General features: G+C 37.2%; 1 protein-coding gene and 2 long non-coding RNA genes across 4 annotated transcripts in view; 1 reads left to right on the forward strand and 2 right to left on the reverse strand.

The window, feature by feature from the left end:
* Positions 1–2,290, reverse strand: part of LOC126832271 (heparan-alpha-glucosaminide N-acetyltransferase) — a 45,144-nt gene extending 42,854 nt beyond the window's left edge. Inside the window, exon 1 of one of the 2 annotated variants that reach the window (XR_007684642.1) lies at positions 1,595–2,290. Coding sequence is in view for 1 of the 2 variants with exons in the window: in XM_050562989.2 (XP_050418946.1) it covers positions 1,595–1,640 (46 nt within the window). In the remaining variant the exon portion in view is untranslated. The remainder of the gene's footprint in view (positions 1–1,594) is intronic. The other variant, XM_050562989.2, reaches the window with a different exon arrangement.
* A 7,961-nt stretch (positions 2,291–10,251) lies between these two features.
* On the forward strand, positions 10,252–13,081 carry LOC126832284 (uncharacterized). The gene is made up of 3 exons (XR_007684644.2): positions 10,252–10,521; positions 11,807–11,904; positions 12,945–13,081. It is a non-coding gene; the product is annotated as an uncharacterized LOC126832284 (long non-coding RNA).
* A 9,991-nt stretch (positions 13,082–23,072) lies between these two features.
* LOC126832288 (uncharacterized) lies at positions 23,073–25,464 on the reverse strand. Its single transcript, XR_007684647.2, has 4 exons — positions 25,278–25,464; positions 24,204–24,300; positions 23,534–23,675; positions 23,073–23,147 (listed from the first exon to the last, which is right to left on the reverse strand). It is a non-coding gene; the product is annotated as an uncharacterized LOC126832288 (long non-coding RNA).
* Between the last annotated feature and the right edge of the window lie 56 nt (positions 25,465–25,520).

The following is a 25,520-nucleotide window of genomic DNA, read 5'->3' on the forward strand; positions in this document are numbered from 1 at the left end:
GCAGTTAGCCGCGTCATTTAACCATCGTCTTTTCTGCGCCGACTGGGCTAACGAAGACGGTCGCGTCACCAGTCATACAATCATCGATATTCGATATTGTTTAGGGTATTGCAATGGGTAAACGCAATGTATCTCATATAGAAACGTTACATGTATTTATATTTATTTAACAAGTGCGCGAAATAGTCCTATCTAATTCCTGCTGTACAAACGTCTTTAATTGGTTCACTTTCTAATCGTTTCAACATCCCAACAAACAATCTCAAAGTTTATTATGTGGAGAAATTTTCAACATAATTTCACACAGTAAATATACAACAAAAATCCTATATTTGTTTTGTGTTATTGATATTAAATTCAATGTAAATAATCCAACAGAATGTGACAATAATGTTAAAGTCAATACAATAATTCATGTGGTTTAATCACCGTTAGCTTGTATGATGGACTCTTTACGTGTCCATAAACTTGGGTATTTCAATAAAAGAATAATTTCATCATTACCTATTTTATAATTGTCTTAAATGTTAGATTTGTATTATATGACAATAATCATTCTACCACAATTTTCTACTTTTATAACAATTTTAATCTTATGAATAACACTTTATATCATCGTGATGCACAGGAAATCTAATTCGGAGATTTGTCTTATTTGGCGAATCCAGTTGCGCGATTTTTCGAATTCATACAGTGGATTTTTGTATTTAAACTACTCGTCAGAATCAACTCGATTGTACTTGAGTTTTATATATAAGTATACGCTAAATATCATAATATTTATTACGTGGGTATAATATATGACCTAGCTACAAAACCATCACCATTCACCCTTTATATACACCAGATACGTCATAAACGTCAAATACGTCATATTCGCCATACATAAAACATTAAAGTAACACTAATTAGGTTCTTTATATACATGTGATCGCCACGATGGCATATTTATCCCTTTAATTCTAAAAGGATAAATACTACATGAAATTAATTTTACCGGGAGGCATCGGTGGTATGTGATATTCATACTGGTCCCGCCTTTCTGCCAAATGTGAAACTCGGACTAGTCATTCAATGCTAAAAATGTGGTCATTCCATGATAAATTAATAGGCTACCAATCCAATAAAAGAATACACTATTCCTCCAAAAGAGCGTCTGCTTTCCCAATATTTGTAAATTAAGATTGGATTAATCTAGAATAATTAGATGGGTATCTTGGTTCTCAGTGAACGAGCGAGTAGACAAAGAGTGGGATAGAATATACATTATGTCTTATTTTATTCTTTCGACTTTTCATGTCAGATTTCTGTGCAAATGATTAAATTGTCGAGTAATATGAATGGATTTGATAATGTTTGCATGCTCAAAGCGAAAACCTGGAAAAACAGGCGAAAATCCTGGTAAAAACAGCGAAAACATGGTAAAAACATTGAAAACACGGTTGGTAAAAACCGGTTAAATTATTAAATCACAGCAAACACGCTGAAACAATGCAAATGTATCGACATGCAGTGGTGAGAAATTTATCTTTCAAGATCGTAAAATAATTAATCCTAGTGTCTCGAGCAGAATATAAAATAAAACTTGTCTTACCTGTCAAGAGTGACACCAACATTAGAATCCTGATACAGATGGACATGGTGAATGGTAGGATTATCCTTGACCTTACAAAATTTTAAAATTCTCTTAAAAGAAACCCAACTTTTGGTTCAGAAAACTTTTGTCTAACTGTCGATTTGCGACAATTTGTTGACAAGATCTACAAACTCTTCTCTTCAAGCTGTCACACGGGTAAACTGATGACAGGAGCAGACGACACTTCAAAACGAGGCTGGAAAGTTGGATTGTTTGTTTATCAAGCTGTGGCGTGAAATGTAAATCTCAGATCGAATGAAGATGAGAAGCAATCGCGGACATTTATATAATTCACGCAAAAAATCTTATGGATACTGAACAGCAGGAGTTCTGACGTGACGCTTTCAATTTTGGACACCGACCGCGCCCGGTTAATTAATAAAAAATAAGTTTAGTTTCCGCAGCGCATAAGTAAGTTGCCTCGTGCTAATCGGCTACACTGAATATCCTCACGAAAAGCGTCTCAAATTCGGCAAACACCCATTTTTCTTCTATATGGTCTTGAATCTTTATTGACAAAATGCTGTTAAACCTGGCCTAGATCAGTTGGGCACGAACTTGTCTACATCGGCTCTCATGATTGGATTTTTGAAAGCTGCTAGAGATTGCACAAAGGCCACTTTTCACTAGAATTATCCCCCAAAGATGTCAAGATTCAATCTTTACACTGATTACAACAACTTAGTAAAAGTATCAGCTCTTTCTCCTTGTGGTACACGCTAAAAGCTTTACTCATAACATATTTAAGGAGACATTTTTATACAGGGGAGTAACCAAAATCAAACTCTACAAGTTATAATATATATAGAGAGAGGGAGAAATGGGGTTTAACGTCAACTCGACACAAACTTGGTCATTTCGGGACTAACATATGGTTTAATTTTATTTCAATAATTCGCTTGCGGGTAGGGGTCTTTAGCAGTGGGAGGAAACCGGAGGATTGGCAAGGTTGGACAGGCGACACTACTCCTTGTCAGGCACAACCGGGGAATCGAAACCAGGCCAGTTAACTCAATGACAGACCTTATGGTACAGCGTGCACGTGCTAACCATTCAGCGATCCAACCGTCCCCAAGTTATAATATAATCAAGGACGTGGCTTAGTGACTAAGGCGCCGGCTCCCTATCAAGAACCCCGCTGGGTGTTAATGTCTTTTCCACACAAACAATTCGCTTGCGTACAGGGTTCTTTAGCGTGGGGTGGGGTGGGGGGGGCAAAGGACTAGGAGAAAACCCACGAGGTTAGGTAGACGATCTTACTCCTTGCCACGTTCAAGCATGGGACTAAATGACAGGCCTTTGATCTAAAGAACATCCGTTAAACCGCTCAACCACCCAACCACGCACCGCAACCCTACTATCTCCCATTCCCGCGCATTACCACCCCATTATCTCCCATTCCCGAGCACCGCCACCCTACTATCTCCCATTCCCGCGCACCGACACCCTACTATCTCCCATTCCCACGCACCGCCACCCTACTATCTCCTATTCCCGCGAATCACCACCCCATTATCTCCCATCCCCGCGCAACGCCAACCAACTAACCCCCCCCCCCCCACACACACACACACACACACACACACACACACAAGACTGACAAGGGTGTCTAGTCGTTACTCATTTATAATTGTATTAAATCCTTTGACTGTTAGAACTCAAAAAATAAAACAATAGTAGTCAGAAACATCTTTATCGTGTAACTTGTGAGATAAAGTAAATACCACGTGTTAGTCTCAAAATATTATATTATTGGGTTGACGGGACGTTAAATACTATTCTATAGTTATACCCTTTATTCATAGTGCCAATGGTTGTAGTGTTTTATTGATAGTGTGAATGGTTGTAGTGGTTCATTGATAGTGTGAATGGCTGTAGTGTTTTATTGATAGTGTCAATGGTTGTAGTGTTTTATTCATAGTGCCAATAGCTGTAGTGTTTTATTGATAGTGTCAATGGTTGTAGTGTTTTATTGATAGTGCCAATGGTTGTAGTGTTTTATTCATAGTGCCAATGGCTGTAGTGTTTTATTGATAGTGTCAATGGTTGTAGTGTTTTATTGATAGTGCCAATGGTTACAGTGTTTTATTGATAGTGTCAGTGGTTGTAGTGTTTTATTGATAGTGTGAATGGTTGTAGTGTTTTATTGATAGTGTGAATGGTTGTAGTGTTTTATTGATAGCGTGAATGGTTAATAGTTCATTGATAGTGTGAATGGTTAATAGTTCATTGATAGTGTGAATGGTTAATATTTCATTGATGTGTGTGAATTGCCGTATTGTTTTAACAGTAAAATAAATTGTCGTTTACTAATTAAGAGAAAAATTACAAAGGTTTTTGACATGGAAACGACAGAAAGACTTGAATGTAAAATAACACTCCTTATCACCTTCCTCTCACCCTTCCTCTCACCTTTAGTGGTTGTTTTCTTGGTCTTAATGTATTTTTATTTTATACATCAAAGGAAAGGTAGTTGAATAAAACAAAATAGCAGTTTATTGGAAAATCCAGCTAAAACTGGCGAACAAAACAAAGACAATCTCAACATAAACACTCGGACAAACTGAACATAAGATGGAACAAATAGGACCACAGACAAACTGAACATAACATTGATCAGTTTCTATTAAAATCGTGGTAATATAACGTGTTCAAGAGCTTTTAAGATAACGTCTCAACTTAAGATAGAAATTTCTAAATTCTAATAATTTATTGAATTTATTTGGTTTAATTTCTTTAAGAACTAAGCCCCACAACAAGAGAAGGTCTCTAGTGCACTTGAATGATTGTCTATGGACGGGCGGTCCAACTCATGACGGACATACATGTAGCTACGGAAGATGAGGGCGTGTGTAAATGTTTCTGAAATAACCTGAATGACTTGTATATTTTTTTCATCAATATAAAAAACAACTAGTATTTTAAATATAGAAACTCATGTGATTTTTCTAACATGATTGTGCATTTTTCTAATAAATATACTTTTTTGGGTTAAACAAAATGAATATATTTGGCCTTCTACCTGGCCCCAAAATGTCGTAAATCAAGAACACAAGGACATTGGGTTCACACTCCTTGCTTTTTTAAACTTTATTATTTATAAACTGTTCTCCGTGCGTTCTTACCCGTCCACCCAAATCTATTAATATTTTTACAAATGAGTTGGGGTTTTTTTTTCAAGGTTTCGAGTCATTTTGTTTTTTTGGGTTGTTTTTTTTTTTGCAAGTAGATTGTGGCGTTTTTTATTTACATATTTTTGATATGATGTTTAACTATTATTGAAGTAAATACCATGCGCATGTCTGTTTAATTCTTTAGAGCAAATGAATTTCATTGATAAATCTCAGAACGCTTCTAAGTTAAGTGGTATAAACAGTTCTGGTAAGTAGGGCACTTTTCACTTATTATAGCTAAATACACGGTGTTGGGTGGCCGAATGGTTAACGCGGGCACCTTGCATCATAAGGTCTGCCATTGAGTAAAGTGGCGTGGTTTCGATTCCACCCTCTTGTACGTGACAAGGAGTAGGGTCCCTTGTCCAGTCTTGTGGGTTTTCTCCGGGTCCTCCGGTTTCCTGCCACTGCTAAAGACCCCTACGCGCAAGCGAATTAATGATATAAAATCAAACCATATTTTAATCACAAAAAGACCTAGTTTGTGTCATAAGGACGTTAACACCCCCCCCCCCCTCTCTCTCTCCCTCTCTCTCTCTCTCTCGATGAACGGTAGATAACTTGTATGAGTAAATGGTATACAATCTTAGTAACTAGTATACGATAATAATAATTCTAATAATATGAACATTTATATTGCGCTATAATCCACGTCAAATAGGGACATGCTCTAAGCGCCGACCACACATCTAACACACATCAAATGACAAAACACTTAAACCAAATTGATGAGCAGTAAATATTAGCTTGCCCGCTACGGCACATTAACACACAAAATAATAATAATCCTAATATCTCTGAAACAGAAACGTTTTCAAGCTAGATTTAAATTTTTTGGTCTATAATTTAAACAACGGGTATATGATTTTGAAAAAAAAAATTTAAAACACTAATGATTTTAAAATATATTTTAGTTTCTAATGATTTTACGACATAAGATTAAATTGTCTAAGCCATTACAACCATAGAATTTTGAAATTTCTTTATGAAATACTTGTTCGGTTGTTTTCCTTCACGATATAGAATGAAATGGAGGTTAAAGTCAACTGAGCGAGATGGACAGAGAGAGAGAGAGAGAGAGAGAGAGAGGTTGAGGGAGGGGGTAACGTCCTCTCGACACAAACTAGGTCATTTCGGGACTAACATGGTTTGATTTTATTTCAATAATTCGCTTGCGCGTAGGCGTCTTTAGCAGTGGGAGGAAACCGGAGGACCAGGAGAAAACCCACGAGGGTTCTACTCCTTGTCACGTACAACCGGGGAATCAAACTAAACTATTCAGAGGCGCTGTGCAAGACCATTTATTTACAAGAAAATGGCACATTAATGAATGAAATATATAAACTATAATATACATGTAGTATAAAACTGGAATACAAATTAAATATGAAACTTAATAATAAATTTAATATAAAACTTTGATACAAACTAAATATATAAAACTTGAATACAAATTAAATATAAAATTTAGATAAAAATTAAATATAAAACTTGGATAGAAATTAATTATAAAACTTGGATAGAAATTAAATATACACCTTTGATACAAACTAAATATATATAAAACATATATATATTTAATACAAATTAAATATGAAATTAAGATAAAAATTAAATATAAAACTTGGATAGAAATTAATTATAAAACAATATATTCAACTAGACGGCTTTTAACAAAAACTGTATAATTGTATAAGTCGAGATAAAACAAACCTCAGCATTATAAAAAGATAATTATCCTCGATAAGCTTATAAAAGTAAATGGGATTTTTTGAACGATTCAATTAAGATACAGCAAAGAGTATTTTATCCCAAAGATTAGAGAGACAGAGAGAAATGGTGTTTAACGTCCACTCGACACAAACTAGGTCAATTCGGGACTAACATATGGTTTAATTTTATTTCAATAATTCGCTTGCGCGTAGTGGTCTTTAGCAGTGGGGGGAAACCGGAGAACCCGTTGAAAACCCACGAGGTTGGACAGGCCAGCCTACTCCGTGTCACGTACAACTGCTCCAAAGATTAGTGTACTCCAATAATACCATGCCACGGGACATTCCCCAGTGGGTTAATCATTTGTATGGTATATTTATTTTTCGTATTTATATATATTATAAATAATATGTTTTAATAATTGTTCAATGTCATTGAATGTATATTTTGCAAGAGGGAGTGCTATATTAAACGTATTAAATTTATAAACCGTTGGCCAATGTAATTAAACATACATTATATAATATCTAAATCTGCCTAATAATAATAATACATGTATCTTTATTTTCAAAGGTGAAAAATTAGGCTTAAAGCCTGTTTACAATTTTGCCCTTTACAACAAAGAAATGAAAAAGACAGTAACAGAACAAGACACTTAACAAATACTCACACACAAAACATTCAAATATATACTGATAAGCTAAATAGTTTAACTTCAAAACTAAAAGAAATATGATAGATAACACTTGGTTCAATTTTATTTCAATGATTCGCTGGCGCGTAGGGGTATGTAGCAGTGGGAGAAAATCGGAGGAGCCTGAGAAAACTCACGAGGTTGGACAGGCGACGCTACTCACGTAAGATGAGACGACAATTCACATTATGTCTTCTGGACAAAATGTGTGGCGGTCTGTATCCAGACAGCAGTTGACGTGAATCGATAGTGGATTATCCTCCCTTTAATGGTTGGGTATTACGGGTTTTTTTTACCCCGTCCGTGGTTTCGAATCCCCGGTTGTACGTGACAAGGAGTAGTGTCGCCTGTCCAACCTCGTGGGTTTTCTCCGGGTCCTCTGGTTTCCTCCCACTGCTAAAGAACCCTATGCGCAAGCGAAATTATTGAAATAAAATTAAACCATATGTTAGTCCCGAAATGACCCAGTTTGTGTCGAGTGGACGTTAAACCCCATTTCTCTCTCTCTTTTACCCGGTCGATCGGACATAAGTACAATTTTTAAGTTTGCATTATAGTTCCAAGGACTGTTTCAATTAGATATCTAATATGTAAACACATCGATGTCATGGCAAAATCCTTGCAGATGAAATCATAAAACATAATAACTCGTATTTGTTAGTCTATGTCACTGAAGCATGGTGACATTAAAATTAAGCCCATTTCCTGCGTGCATGGAATTTTATGGCGCTAAACCTTCTGATTTGGGGGATTTAACGTAAATACAGGTGCATTTCATTGTAATTTACGTTGTATTGTTTGTTTTTATTCCCTGTACCACTCTCCTGTTTATATACAAACAGTGTGCTGTTTGTAGTTTCTTACATATATTTTATTTTATTTTTCTATGATTATGATTTACATTATATTTTATTAATTGTTACAATGATACATGGTATAGAAAATGGACACAATTCTATGGAATACAATTACTGGGTATTACTGATATAGAGAATATATACACTAACTGTTTATTACAGATATAGAGATTATATACAATTACTGTTTATTACTGATATACAAAATATATACAATTACTGTTAATAACTGATATAGGGAATATATACAATTACTGTTTATTACTGATATAGAGAATATATACAATTACTGTTTATTACTGATATATTATACAATTACTGTTTATAACTGATATAGAGAATATATACAATTATTGTTTATTACTGATATAGGGAATATATACAATTACTGTTTATAACTGATATAGAGAATATATACAATTATTGTTTATTACTGATATAGGGAATATATACAATTACTGTATATAACTGATATAGAGAATCCTAGTGGAAACTTCACTCGGTAATAAACAGTTTCCCATAGCATTTAGACCTATATACAGTATAAATTATTCATTTGTAATATTAAATTTGGTACATTTTACAAATAAATCCGTGATAAAAGATTCAGTAAGTTATATAATGTGACATGTGGTATATAAAATATTCATGACACTTTACATAAAAAAAACATAATATATACTTCAATAGACGGTTATCCATGACATTTTTACATAATAAAAAGATAGGTTACCAGGCAACGAAACATACGCTCACAGCAGCTAAATCGTCCGTGCAGTTAACAAAAGTTGTCGCATATTTTTACTTTTTCCGGTAATGAAACATTTATAATATACTAAAATCCGATTAAGAGTAACAACTCATGAAATAATTATCAGAAAACCATTAGAATTTGTTTGGTTTTTATCAAGTTCTGCCCCACTTAAGCACTGTGTATAAATTTAAAGTCAATCGGATGTTAACTTTAACCTCTAGAGCGTCCACAAGATTTTTCAAAGTGATCAACGGCCATAATTTGGGCAGTAATTATCGGAAATCGCTGAAAATAAATAGGATTCTTCGTCTCAAGGCCTTAAACACTGTGTATAAATTTAAAGTCAATCAGATATTAACTTTAGTCTCTAGAGCGTCCACAATTGCTTATGGACGCCGGACCGACGGATGGACGGACGGACGGGGGCGACGACAATATTCGACCACATTTCAATGTGGGCGTATAAAAACATAATATATGCTTCAATAGACGGTTATCCATGAGACTTTTACATAATAAAAAAAACATAATATATACTTCAAAAGAAGCAATTATCCATGACACTTTACATAATAAAAAATCCATTATAATCTATACTTCAATATGAACACTTTTACATAATAAAAAAACCCAACATTATAATATATACTTCAACAGGCGGTTTATTCAAGACACTTTTACACAGACCTACAAATGGCGACGTTTTACAAATAATGTTGACGTCACGCCCGTCAACCGTGGTCACGCCCGTCAACCGTTGTTACCATGCCTCGTGTAATCAAACTTCATTTGTATTTTTCTTCTGATGAGTGTGGAGTAGCCTACCACATGAAACTTTAAGTAAAGAACTTACAGATTTCATATTTTTAATTATTTATAAAAAATATATATAAAATACAAACAGCGAAAGAAAGTATAAAACATTAAACGCAAATAAACGTAGCCCGGTTCGATCATTATCAAGCTGGTCCCATATTCCATCATGTTGTTGGATTATAAAGTTCCTCGGGATTTGTCGGCGTGGGGCAGAGCGGGAACAGTGTCTAGTCGTTCGGGTGGGAAGTAAACTCGAGGTTTACGTACGTCGGCAGTTGGAACGCTGGTGTAAGGGCAGAAATTCCTTCATGATAGCACACACTGCATAGCGTATGTCCGTTTTCATTAGCTCGACAAATGGTGCCGACAAATACGACGTTAAACCCCATTTCATTTCATTTCACAAAAATAAACCTATTTGAACTGTGGCACCCCGTTCTCACGTGCATGTAATAGTTCACATCGGTAACCCAATACTTTCAAATATAAACAAAGAGATGTCATACATCCGATTATACCAGTCTCAACTTTCTGCCTTTACTTCAACAACACTCGATCACCAAGACGCCCTAATTGAAGAGGCATGTTCATAAATTAACACTGTTTAGTTCCAATCCCGTTCTAGGGAATCAAGTTTCACCATTTTATGTCACTTCCTGGTTTTAAAGTTTGGTGAAAGTTTGGAAACATAGAAGAACGTTCTATATGTTGAGTGCTTTAATTGCGTTTCCAAATTGTACACAAGTTTAATATCGTGTAACCGGGATTAGAATTGGGATAACTCTGATTTCTAGTTCTACAAGGATTAATTGAGAGTTGAAACTAGGGACACATTCATTGCCAGGATGATTTCAATTATTCTATTTTCCATTTTATTGGTAAGTAAACAACAGTAGTTTATCATGTTTTGTGAGATGGTTTCCAGTGGTATAGTTCTTTAAAAGTGATTAAATACAATATTATAGGAATTGTTTCTTGTTTTGGGTTTTTTTAAAAAAAAAAATAAATGGGCGTGGGGCGTACAGTTGGCTACCATAGGAGCCCACAATTTCTTATTCCGGTACCTTTGTGAGTTTTACATCCCGGTTCCGTAATAGTAAATACGCAGCTATCTGGGCAAAATTCTCATATATCTGCCATTGTACATGTGAACTAGTAAAATTTTGTGTTAGTCGCAGAACAAGGGAAGTATATTGTTGACTGACTACATTGCTTGCCATTCTTTTAATTTCTAGAGAGAGAGAGAGAGAGAGAGAGAGAGAGAGATGGGGTTTAACGTCCACTCGACACAAACTAGGTCATTTCGGGACTAACATATGGTTTAATTTTATTTCAATAATTCGCTTGCGCGTAGGGGTCTTTAGAAGTGGGGGGAAACCGGAGAACCCGGAGAAAATTTAATTTCTAGAATTATAAAAAAAATGCCTCAAATTACCGGATGTTTTTATTATAAATAATTTGGATGTTTATAATCCAATCTAAAATAGGTCACACGTGTTCAACAACTGCACATATTGTTGGAACAGATGATATGTTGAATCTGAGAATATGTGTAATAAAATCACTACAGGCCCGGAACTGTATAGAGTATTGGACAATTACGGCTGCCCCCCCCCCCCCCGGCCCAGTTGTTTTTGGTGTTTGTGTATATTGTGTCCCGTCCGTAGGTTTGTCAGTAATATCGTTAGTAGTGTGATGCAGTGGTGGATGAGACGAGAGGGAGAAATGGGGTTTAACGTCCACTCGACACAAACCAGGTCATTTCGGAACTAACACATGGTGTAATTTTATTTCAATAATTCGCTTGCACGTATCGGTTTTTAGCAGTGGGAGGAAACCGGAGGACCCGGAGAAAACCCACGAGGTTGGACAGGCGACCCTATCCTTGTCACGTACAACTGGGGAATCGAAAGGATAGGACGAGGACCGAGGTCTATAATAATAATATAATATGTATACACAGACGTGTGTAGAAGAAACATATTGACAGATGGAACTCGAATCTAGCGCTGTTATACCTACTCCCATTCCATTTCAGTTCTAACTCACATGACATGAATAGTCGAGCCATCTTGGCTTTCAACATGTAATTTTATAATATATACTGTATCTTTCTATATGTTTTTGTGACAGTGTTTGAACGTGTGTTGTTTTTTATTACAGTTTTGGAATGAAGTTCGAGGTGAAAGAGCGATTTGTCTCCGGTACAATGGATCTGGTTTTTCACAGTATAGTATGAACAATGCTGATATTTCAGAAAGGTAAGGTAAAAATTCGGGTATCTGGGTGGAAGTTAGGGTTATTTGACGTATGTGTAGAGCAGGGATTAAGCGGTATAGATATCAAAATTATTGACGAAGAGAAAGGGGTGGCTAGTATATTAGTGTTTAAAGCCCAGATTTAGCTATAAACTAATATGTCTTGCGTCTGTAGCATGGAACCGTGGGAATAATTTGTGGGACATGGGTATACTAATATCCAGGATGTGGTTGTCATGGATACAGCGATATCATGACGACGCTTGGCATATCAATGAGGTACAGTTCCATTGAAATCGAATAAAAATCGATGCTTTCGTTTTCTTTCATTGTGCCGTGTTCTTAATTGTGCTCTGTAAACAGCCAATGAAAACGCGAATGTATTTTTAAACTGACGTATTCCTCCTCCGATCAAAAGCTGCGCTGAAAAAAACGCCAAACGAAATTGAAATGAAATGGTGTTTATCTGCACGTTAGTACTAACTGGACTATATTGCACCAAACATATGGTGATCTCTGCAGGGCAAAGTAAATATTATCACAAACACAATATTTGTTTTTATGTATGTATATGAACATATCACAATATAGGTAAAAATTAGAAACAATTATCACCTTCGTTTATGCATTCAATAATACTAAAATTTAAAAAAAGAGTAGGTTACCTTTATATAGAATTAAAATGGTGCCAGTGGAAATATTACTTCACTGCTGTAATGCTTACATGGACGTTGGGGTTGGATGGCCAAATGGTTAGCACGTACGCGTTGTATCGTAAGGTCTGTCATTGAGTCAACTGGCGTAGTCTTGATTCCCCAGTTGTACGTGACAAGGAGTAGGGTCGCCTGTCCAACCTCGTGGGTTTTTTCCGGGTCCTGCGGTTTCCTCCCACTGCTAAAGACCCCTACGCGCAAGCGAATTATTGAAATAAAATTGAACCATATGTTAGTCCCGAAATGACCTAGTTTGTGTTGAGTGGACGTTAAACCCCATTGCTCTGTCTCTATCTCTTTTACATAGACGTCTGTTGTTATTGTTTTCAGAGCGACGTATAAATTAACGTTTAAAACCACAGCAGAAGATGGCTTATTGTTATTTGCTAAAGGATCACATGACTACGAAGCTTTATTTATCCGTGATGGCATCCTTCACTACTTTCTATTTAACCCCACACCCCATGGTTCAGGGGGAACATTTGGTGGACAGTTTCATAGTAACCATAGAGTCAACAACAACACGTGGATAACGGTATGAAAACATCTTACATTACTTAACTAGACCTGGCTACTTTAGTGAAATATATGACGACTATATAACGCGATAATATGTTACCCTTACGTGGATAAACTATCTTACCCGTACGTTAATAAACTATGTTAGTGAGTACGTTAATAAACTGTTATCCATACGTTAATAAAATATGTTACCTATACGTTAATAAAATATGTTGCCTATACGTTAATAAACTATGTTACCCATACGTTAATAAAATATGTTACCCATACGTTAATAAAATATGTTACCCATACGTTAATAAACTGTTACCCATACGTTAATAAAATATGTTACTCATACGTTAATAAAATATGTTACCCATACGTTAATAATAAACTATGTTAGTGGGTACGTTAATAAAATATATATTACCCGTACGTTGATAAACTATGTTACCCATACGTTAATAAAATATGTTACCCATACGTTAATAAAATATGTTACCCGTACGTTGATAAACTATGTTACCCGTACGTTAATAAAGTATGTTACCTGGAAGGTTAATAAACTATGTTAATGGGTACCTTAATAAACTGTTAATGGGTACGTTCATACTATGTTACCGCGTAGGCCTACGTTAAAGGGGCTAAATCCCTAGAAATAAACACAAATCGGTCGCAACGCATATAATGATGTAATGTGAATGTATATAAACTGGTTTATATTCAATCGTTTCTGTTTTTGTTGTAATTTCTAATCCAAATTGAATGGCACCCTTTAGTGTCTGGTTATTCCAGTCTGCACTGGTAGTCTTTTCCTATGGGGTATGTTTAGCCTGGTGCATCGAGTCGCTTCATTACAAATTCTGGCACGCGATTCGTATGCGGGTACGCTAATAAACTATCTTACCGGGTACGTTAATAAACTATCTTACCAGGTACATTAATAAACTATCTTATCGGGTACGTTGATAAACTATCTTACCAGGTACGTTAATAAACTATCTTTTCGGGTACGTTGATAAACTATCTTACCAGGTACGTTAATATACTATCTTATCGGGTACGTTGATAAACTATCTTACCAGGTACGTTAATAAACTATCTTATCGGGTACATATCTTGTTGAATTGACACAGTGTAATGTTCATAAGAAACCTATGGCTAAATGTACATCTGTTGTGTATGTTAGGTCCTCCTATACGTCACACATGGAACCTGATAGGAACTGTCTGTTGTACATTTAGGTAGAAGTGTTTAGAAATAAGGAACCAAGAAGAGAACGATTTGAAAAATTAACAAAGACAGGACTGATCATTACGTCTGAAGATGGTAAAAAGGAGAGACACGTCTCAACTGGAAGACGAGAAGGAATTCAGATTATCCCCCCTGTTTTTATTGGTGGATACAGAGAAAATTTGGTAGGAACAATACTTCTCTATATACTGGATAGGAAAATAAACTAGTAATAAACTATATGTTTAGGCGACGTGTTGAAGAATATTCTCTTAACGTTGTCAAGCTAATAAAGCAATGCAAAAGGTGGGGCATATATAGAGAGTTGGCATCAAAACCGTATCCATGACAACAAAATTAAATGGCCGTGACTCAATATTTGGGTTTTGTGTTGTCGTTTCTGCATCAACATTTACCTGTCAATGATTTAACTGTATTGACAGCTTGATAACGTTAAGGGAATACTCATCCAAACGTCGCCTTGGTAGTATAACGTCAATCCTGCTTGGCAATGAAGCAATTGATAAAGAAACATAGTTTACTTGATCACCCCTCAAACCTACAAGTTACAGTCACATGAACAGTTTCATCCCTCAAACCTCCAAGTTACAATCACCCGAACAGTTGGAATTCGACGTAGAGTAGGTGGAAACCTTTTCCTTGTGTAACACACGACACAGCGTATGTTCGTCTTCACAAACTAAGTTGATGCAGTAAAGCAATCCGATTTACACAGATTCTATTTCGTTCGTTTTTATAGGCCTAGTTCAAAATTTCGTTTTACTTGTCTTTACTACACTAGGATCTGGAAGAGTTGTTATATGATGCGAGGGATTAGCCAATGAAACGGTCTGTTACAGCGAGTGTTTGGCGTGAGGGGCACGGAACTTTGGGTAACCCTGTAGAAACATCAACGCTGATTGGTTAATCAGATGTCTGACGTCATAGGTTTAAAAGCCGCGCGTATGACCTCTGAGGCGACCTCCCACTACACCCGGACAGATCTCCATGTAGTAGAGGCTATCGAAAGTAGAGAAACAAAACGAAACGAAATAAAGATCTGTATTTTGATCGGTTGGCGCAGTAAAGTTCAACTCCTTTTCATCTATTATTTTTATTTGCAGGGTAGGGGAGGTGAAAAGTTTAAAGGAATCATCAAAGATGTTCATGAGAAAGTGACTAATTATGTTTTTAAAGAACCGGTGCTTCTCGGGGGTAAAAGATGTGTTGGTGCCGAAGTCCCGGCTCAATAATTTTATTTAAAAACACCGGAAGTTTATCATCATTAGCATTATTTAACAACTTTGTATGTTTACACGTCTTTATAATAACACCAAAATATACGAAGTGTAGCAAAAATTATACACAGTTTATCAGTTTAATACAAGATATACACAGTTTAACACAAATTATACACAGTTTAACACAAAATATACACAATTTATTTCAAGGGAAATAGGGGGGCACTGTTTGTCTCATTCGTGTTAATGTTAGTCGACAATAGGAGGCGCTGTATATCATTCATTTATTTCATGTCATGTTTTTTATGAACTTGATAAAATAGATTTTTCTTTATAGATTTTTAGATTAAATAAAAAAAAGATGATAGTATCCGAGTGCTTTGTGGTTTTCAGATTTATTTTTGCTTGAATTCCATCGAAAAAAATAACACTGGGTCTACATAACCCCTTGATTAGTCTTAGTCATTAATTGAATGCTTTTCCAGTATTCGACTCAACTGAAATGATAAAACTTTACATTGTTTTTGTTGTTTTGTTTTGTTTTTTTTTTGGGGGGGGGGGGGCTTTAGAACGCCTATAATGTTTGGAACTCTGTTTTTTGATTACTACATAACTTATTTAATTTTGACTTGGCTTTCTACTAGATTTCAAGTAAATGATTACTCATAAAGGTATTTTCCTCCAATGTCCCTACATCAATATTTCATGGAGCACATAGCCGATCATGACTCACATTAGTATTATACAACGTTTGGGAAATATGAACTTATTATTAGTTCGTTTTTCATCTTTAGTGAAGTCTGTATCAATACAGGCACGGGACTGTACAGCACAGTGAATGCTTAAGACTAGCCCCCGGACTCCATTCACTTGATCTGATATGTGTACGTTTGTTGTTTGTGGTGTCGGGGGGTTGGGTGGCCAAATGTTTAGCATGTGCGCGCTGTATCGTAAGATCTGTCAATGAATGAGCTGGCGTGGTTTCGATTCCCTGGTTGTACGTGACAAGGAGTAGGGTCGCCTCGTGGGTTTTCCCCGTTCCCCCAGTTTCCTCCCACTGCTAAAGACCCCTACGCGCAAGCGAATTATTGAAATAAAATTGAACCATATGCTAGTCCCGAAAAGACCTAGTTTGTGTAGAGTGGACGTTAAACCCCATTTCTCTCTCTCTCTATGTCCGTAGATTTGTCTTGTATGTTATGTTTGTGTGTGGTGCAGTCCCCCTACACTTACTATTATACGCCCACAAGGGGAACCCTAGGTACTTGTTGGTCAACACTGGGAGCAAACCCGGAACCTGCGTACTCACTGAGCCCCTGTGACAACAACTGCGGTTGGAAGAACACGACGTTCTACTGTGGGTCATCTTGGATCACTTCACGACTTTGCTATGAACGGTACAATTATGTGGTGTACGACTTGGCTATGAACGGTACAATTATGTGGTGTACGACTTGGCTATGAGCGGGACAATAATGTGGGGGGGGGGGGGGTAAGACTACGATTTAGCTATGAAACGGACAGTTATGTGGTGTACGACTTGGCTATGAACAGTACAATTATGCGGTGTACAACTTGGCTATGAACTGTACAATTATATGGGAGACGACTCTACTACTAGCTAACCGTGAATAGAATGGAGATTTTTTTTTTTTTTTTTTTAATTTCTTTTATGGTTTTCTATATTTACATTGTCTTGCTCTGACAATCGGCGACTCTCTAAGCAGAAAATGAAAACTTTGATAAAACTGGTTTATTTACAATATTTACAAATTGAACCACTGAAACAAATCAAAATTGTGTCACAGTCTGAATTACCAATAAATTTACATCACTGTATCATTTTTAATACACAAACAATATCAATTTCATATATACATAAATAATATCAATTTAATATATACATAAATAATATCAATTTCATATATACGCCATATAAAATATTAAACTAATATCTACGTCATAATACACAAATAATATCGATTTCGTATATACACAAATATTATCTACGTCATATATACACAAATAATATCTACGCTATATATATATACACATATAATATCTACGTTATATATATACACAAATAGTTTCAATTCTATATAAACATAAATAATACCAAAGCTAAATAACATATAATATGCATTTTCTTGTATTAATTCAATAGACAGTCACCCGACTCGCGCATGCATGGGGTCGAAATCGATGACAGACCATGATTACTCGGGGGTGGGGTGGGGGTCTTAAATGGCCGAATGGTTAGCACGCCGACGTTGTATCAGAAGGTCTGTCATTGAGTCAACTGGTGTGGTTTCGATTCCCCGTTTGTACGTGACAGGGAATAGGGTCGCCCGTCCAACCTCGTGGGTTTTCTTCGGGTCCTCCGGTTTCCTCCCACTACTAAATACCCCTACGCACAAGCGAATTATTGAAATAAAATTGAACCATATGTTAGTCCCGAAATGACCTAATTTGTGTCGAGTGGACGTTAAACCCCATTTCTATCTCTCTCATGTGAACGAATTGAATTAAAAGATAAACCAATGATATCGGGACATTCAAATAGATCACAGTTTATAAATGAAGTCGTCAGATAGAAGTAAATGAAATTTTATAACCTTATGTAGCTACATTTAAAGAGAAACAAACTTTAACGATCTTAGCCAGTCGGTAAATTCATTTTCACAATTTTCAAATGAACATAATTTGACTATATATTCACATGCAAAATTATGTCAAACGGTATTAAATCATGGATTATAGGGCGTGTAGTCTAAGGGCCTATGCCAGCTGAAGGGACTCCATATAAAAAGTGGAAAATTGTTTCAATTGTGAAAGAGGTGCCTCCTTAAATGAAATAGTAAAGATGTTATTTTGAAGATCTGCTTGTGGCGGATTTCGATCGTCGCCGTCTCGTGGCCTTCACGATGTTTGTTGATTTAAGAACAGCAGATCGTGGTCGTCGGGACTTAGAACCAGTGGAGTCTTCTCCCCTTTTATGCAAATTAGATTTATATTTAGGCTTGTGTAATTGTGATTGTTTTAACTTGTTTAAATCCACGACGGGACCAGAATCAGATCTAGACACGGCGAGACAAGGACTGTTCAAAAGTCGAATATTGTTCTTTGGAAAATCCTGATTCTTCCGTTCTCTTCGTTCTGAATTTGAGTAACATAAAGACTTTTGTTTTAATAAGTCTGATTTGGAAACAGGTACTATGGATACCGATAAATCCGTATATTCGGATTTTGTGTCACTGCTTGTTGTTACTAGTGAAGACGACGTGCTGGAGGAATATGTCCGGGTATCAAGGTCTTCTGTTTGCTTCATGTGTCTTTCGGAGTCATCCACATCAGTATCTTCACCTCTACAAACGCAATCTTCTTCAACCTCATTTTTGATCTCGAGATGGCTTGTCTTGGCTCTGACTAGCAATTCTATTTGTGATAACATAGCATCAACCCTTCGATCACTGTCGTCAAGAATGGGCATCACAAGCTGATCTCCACCCTCGGGTACAGAATCATGCTCGTCGTTCTCAGTTTGTCCCGTGCTTCCTTCACGCGAATCTCGAGTTTCGCCTCTTACTTCTGGGTCGGGACGTGGCACATATTTATCTTCATTACCGTTATCAACTTTAGGTTCCTCCTTGGTCAGATCCTTCTTTTCCATCTCTGTTTGTTTTTTCTTATTATCTTCCACATCAGCAGTATTGAATTCTTCGTCACCAGAATACTTCTCAGCCCAGGATAAAGTACTTGTGACAGAGGAAACTCTCGGAAGCCCACGTCCGAGGATGTTTTCAGAGTGATTTTCAGATACTTCTCGGTTATTTGAATCGTTTCTCTCATTCTTGCCACGAAATTCGTCGGTTGTTTCTTGCATGTCCAAAACCATCGCTATTTCTTTGTCAGATAGAGGTAGCGAGTCTCGATATTTTAACAACAATGGTGGGTAATCTTTGTCGTTCACGAAAACCGCTGATGTGGATTCACCACGAACCTCTGCATACTCTCCCGAATGTTTTCTTCCTGAATCGTGTTGGATGTTATTATCTTTTGAAGCAGGATAATAGACTTCGCCGTACTGAAGATAACCCAATTCGTTTCTTACTCCACCGTCCTCACTTCTAAGTTCATCTACGCGTGTAGAGTCTGAGGATGTCGACGAAGGTTTGCATGATTCTACATTCAAATCATCTGCCCTAATGTCTTGATTATGCCCACTCGGTGCATCATTCGGACTAGATTTACATGGACCTTCCCGAGTTTTGTTCCATTTTGCTGGTGGGATACCACGAGAGCATGGCGAGGAGGGCAAAGTGGGGATTGGAGATGCAGTATTTTCAGGTAATGTCACAATGTAATATTCGGGAGCATTTTCTTCCCACCCTTTCTCTGTAGAGCTGCCGCGATTCTCTGGTAGAACATCATATCCCCCACGTTCATCTCGGCTAGCTGCAGAACCAAGTCTGTATCGTAAACCGCTTTTCCTATTTTTGGGAAGTTCATCTTCGTCTTCCCATTGACATCCTCTGCTTTGTCTCCTTTTCGCTGACACTACTCTCCCTTTCCCTCTTCCATCGTTCGGCTGCCCATCGCTTCCTCTATTTACTGACTCGGCTTCACTCGTTGAGTCAGGAGAAAGGATGCTAGTGCGCCCTGTCATACTTTCGACTTCGTCATTATTCACTGACTTCATCAGAGACACCTCTGAAGTTTTCTCTTCTGCTGGTTGCTCATTCATATCCTTTGCCGGATCACTTAATTCCTTCTTGGAACATTCGGGACTAGCATCCTCTTCAAAATTAACTTTTAGTGAACAATCCTTTGTAAAGTTTGTATCATCGTTATTACTATCCGCAAATTGTGTGTCCGGTTCATTTTCAGTTTCTGGTTCCTTGTCTGGAAGGACTAAAGTTTCTGCTGTGGAGTAGGTTGTTTCTCCAAGACATGGACACGAGCCACGGCTCTCAACGCTGGATGTATCCGTGGGGTCATCATGGACTTCGTCAGTTATCACTTGGGCTCGCTGAACAGTTTTTCTTGACGGCACACCTTCTTCTAATGGGTCCGATGCTCTTTGCAATTTGTAGTACTCTTCTCTGGTAAGACGGGTGTTCGAACTGAAACTATCACTGTCTTCACCAGGTGCTCCTCGGGATACTTTAGATTCGGTGGACAAATCGTCATCCCCTCGTTCAACATTCTCAAATACTTCATCCGCAGAAATATATTCACTGTTATCTCGATCCATGAAAACGTCATCGTCTCCAGTTCCACCGATACTTGGTTTACAGTTTTCTCTTTTTAAAACGGCAGTAAGATTCAGATCAATGTTTTGCTTTCGTGTTTGCTTTATGTTTACAAATCGCGGTGACTTCATAGCGGATTTTGTTTCAGCTCTGGGTGTCGATGTCCTCGAATCTCCGGTACTCTCTGTCATGGAGTTAGTTCTAACGGAACTTCTTCTGAGTATTCTTGGTGATGGACGAGCCGTGATTTTGTATCTTGGGGTGCTGGAACAGCTAGACGATGAAAAATCATCTTCGTGTCTGGACTGTGTCTTGTGGGCACTGTAAACCTTGCATTTGGTGCGATTCGAGATTGGGTGATAAACGTGTTCTGTTGACAACGCCTGACTCTTCTCTTCATTATTTGATTTTTTCAAGGACTTTGACCTTGGACTGTAAAGTTTATCTTCGGATTTTAGTAGTCCTGGGTGATAGAACTGTTCCGGTTTCATTTCCATCTGACACTGCTTTTCGGATTTTGACTTTTGGGAGGACTTTGTTCTAGGTTTCTGGACGGTTCCGTATGATTGGGTAGACAATCGATAATACCTGAGGACTGAGGAACCACTGGAGTCAGATGAATTCGCTTCACAATAGCTGGAAGGAGTCAACAAAGATTCTCTTGAAGATTCTGGACTGTTTGTTCTTGTTGAAGTGTCTGACTGGATCATTTGATCCTCTGGGTCGCTGGTGGTTGGTGGGTCTTCCGAGGAGTTTGAGCTATAGCTGACGTTTAGAGAGGACGTCTTTCGGCCGATTCTAGATCTACATCTCGGAAAAGGGGATGGCATTTCTGATCGTGATTCATTTCTTACATAGGCAATATCTTGAGCAGGCTTGTTTAATTCGGGGGCTGTTTGTATATTATTTGATGAGTTTGACGTTTCTTGGTTCAAATTTGATTGGACGGATGATTCAGGGGAGATAAATCGTACTAATGCTGATCGAGTCGACTCAGATTCTGGATAAGTTTGACTGTAGTCTTGAGCTCCACGGCTTCCGTCGATATCGGATCCACTGAAAATAAAATTTTAAATATTTATTCAAAGTAGACGAAGAAAACACCTTTACTATAATTAGATTAGAGTAAAATCGATAATCTATTTAAATAAAACCAAAGATGTATATGTATGTATGTTCGCCCGTCACCGCGATCCACCCCCACATATGTAGTATCACATCAACCAGGCTGTGATTTATAAAGGTCAAGATCATTTATTAGTTTAACACACCCCAAAACTATGCCTGCAGCGGAACTGTTTTACTGCAATTAACGGTTAACGGGGGGGTAACTCTGTTTATTATGGTAATTAAGTTTAATAATAGTAACGGATGATGTGAGCAAGCGGGAAAGCGTGCAAGAAAGGAAGATGTCGAATAAGCACATCTTTTGCTTCGGGCGAAGCTGGGTATCGAGCTAGTTAATAATAATCACATAAATGAACTGATTATTCCTATTATCAAGCTTAATGTCTGTAAGTTTAGGATTTAATTTGGCTAAAAACAAAATTGCACTTGGTAGACATAATTAATTCAAATTGGTTATATTCTAAACCAAGGTGACTTTATAGCAGAACAGTAGGACGTTAAACCCCATTTCATTTTGGTGACTGTACAGTGAACAAATTACAAGATGACATTCTGATGTAGTCCGTTTATCAAAAACAATTCATTTGAGGATTCAATCTAAATTTTGGTACATACTATTGTGTGTCCTTTATAAATTGTGATGAAAAATGATTTAGCTAGACGATACGATACAAGGTCATGTCTTTCTTCCACTGGTATACCTTTCTACCCAATTGCTTCGGATTTTAGTTATATAATGACTAGTGTCGTACACTTTTAGTACGTGCATGATGACCACACTACACACAGACAAAACCCTCCAGACAAACCCGCGGACAAGACACACAATATACAGAGGCATGGCAAATAATAATAAAAACCAGACGTATATCACATCAAGCGAATGCATCCGGGGCCAGCGGTAAGCGTCCGGTGCCCTGTACAGACCCGGACCTGTGATGATACAGGCCTTAGTTAGGGTGTGCTTACTCATTCAAATACCACTTGGCTATTGGCGAGTTCACAATACTGCTGTTTCGGTATTAATGAGGACAAAAAGCAACAACTACAGAACAGTTCACACACGGATTATAGATTGACATAAACTGACCTCATACTACCTAAATTTTTATTGATTGTTGCAATATTTTGTGCTTTCTTTTGTCCGCCATGTCGTCTTTTGTCGCCAGCTAAACCTGAAAATTAAATCAACCATTATATCACACATTGAAATATAGTCAAAATACATCCCTTGAATATACAGCCAATCAAAATACATTTCTTGAATATACAGCCAATCAAAATACATTCCCTGAATATACAACCAATCAAAATACATTCCATGAATATACAACCAATCAAAATACATTCCATGAATATACAACCAATCAAAATATATTCATATACAGCCCATGAACACACAATTTTATGTGAACATGTTAAGTTGCAATGCGAGTTTTTAAGCCCAGTTTCCACTTGTAAAGGGTCGCGCCTGCTGTGCTAACAAGCTAACTGTCCATTTTTAGAAATGTACAACGCATTCTTGCTTCAACCTTTATCACAAAAACGGGGTTTATTTTACCTTTTTTGAGATAGAAGTCTACATAATGTTTGGTATTTAACGCTGAACCCACGTGACGGGTGTAGTTTTGAACTTTACCAGCTTCCGGTAGATTTGGACATTGGTGGTGAATCTGTTGTAGATCCTTTACTGGAAACTCTTCCTATAGTCAAGAATAAAATAATATGATCTTGGATCAGTAATTGTTCTTCCATAAGCATGTGTTATAGTTAATTGCTCTAAATGCCTCTAAAAGATTATCTTGTCCGTAAGATTAGATTTGAGCATAGATGGTGGATCTTGTACTAGAAACTCTTTCTATAGTCGAGGGCGTATTCAATATACACTAGAGTGGGTTTGGTAGCTTTCCAAACAGTCATGATATATGAAAGCCATATTGGTATAATTATGATATTAAACGAAACGAAATGTTGGTAAAATTATGATACTAAACGAAACGAAATATTGGTATAATTATGATACTAAACGAAACGAAATATTGGTAAATTATGATACGAAACGAAATGTTGGTATAATTATGATATGAAACGAAACGAAATATTGGTATAATTATGATACTAAGCGAAACGAAATATTCGTATGATTATGATATTAAACGAAACGAAATATTAGTATAATTATGATACTAAACGAAACGAAATATTCGTATGATTATGATTATAATACTCACATAAACGAGGTTTGCGTAGTTTTCTAAACGTTTAGCTTGTTTGTTTCCAACGCTAGATAGAGGAGTTCTCGGTGTTTTCACAGATATAGGCCGCTTCCTGGAATAAATCATAAAATATCGTTAGAATGGAGGCCGGTATCGACTATATCTTTCTATTTTAGTCTTGTTCGCTTTAATAAACACGATTTGACAAGGCATACGGCCGTCTACCCAACCTGGTTGGTTTTCGATAGGTCTTCAATATACCAATGCACCATATTCTAGTACCAAAATGACCAAGTTTGTGTTGAGTGGGCGTTAAATCCCATTTCTCTTTATCTTTAATAACAATGTGAAATTTCCAACTGTCGATGGGGATCACGGTGGCTAAGTGGGTAAGACGCTGGCTCGCTAGCCTGGAGGTCGGGTGTTCGATCCCTGCATTGGCCGAGAAAGTTCATCCAGATTTTCCGGCGTGGTTTCCCGTTGTCAGTGATGCAGGATAGAGCGCCTGACAAGGACAGCTGTCTAGTCGTTCGGATTGGACGAAAAAATGAGGTCCCGAGTACACATTCGCGTGCACGTAAAAGATCCCTTGGCAGTTTGAATTCGATATACGAGTAGGCCGTAGCGCCGCTGCCCGGGCAAAATTTCCCTCATAGCAACTTTATGGCGTATGCCCGTCTTCATTAGCCCAGGTCAGGAGCAGAACAGTAGGACATTAAACCCCATTTCATTTCATTTCATGTCCAACTGTAGATGTGTAAAATGGCCATAACATAAGTTAGAATATATTGATTGATTTAATTAATCTCTAGACCAAAATGTGTTCGTTTTTCTTTTCAAAAACTGAAGTAAGTTCTTTTGTGTGTGTTGAACTCTAAATGTAACCTTTATTGTGGTATTTTGGTACCTTAATAATACCAATAATTATGTTCTTTGTCACGTTCAAGTCAGTTGTGTAGGCTACGTGAAGGGTATACGGTTCTATGCCCATTGCCTTCTCCATTTAGGCCTATAACAGGATGCCATTTGTAAAAAGCTCGGCAACAAATTGACCATTTATTACGTCACGTTCATGGTTAACAAACTTACTCTTCCTTCTTCTTCTCCCTGACAACCAACGACGTCGGGCTATCCTTCTTTGGTGTCCTTGACCTTTCAACCCTGAAGGACTCTACAGACTTCTTCTTGGTTGGTGTTTTGGATCTAGATGACCTTTGACCTTGGCTCAACTTTGTAGTTGTTTTATCGTTTGAATTTGATCTTATAGAAACTGGACGTGTAGAGTAAGGCGATTTACTGGTTCGCGACCTTGACCTCGATGACACGGGTGTT

The sequence above is a fragment of the Patella vulgata genome, chromosome 9, assembly GCF_932274485.2.
Source record: "Patella vulgata chromosome 9, xgPatVulg1.2, whole genome shotgun sequence".
Classification (NCBI taxonomy): domain Eukaryota; kingdom Metazoa; phylum Mollusca; class Gastropoda; family Patellidae; genus Patella; species Patella vulgata.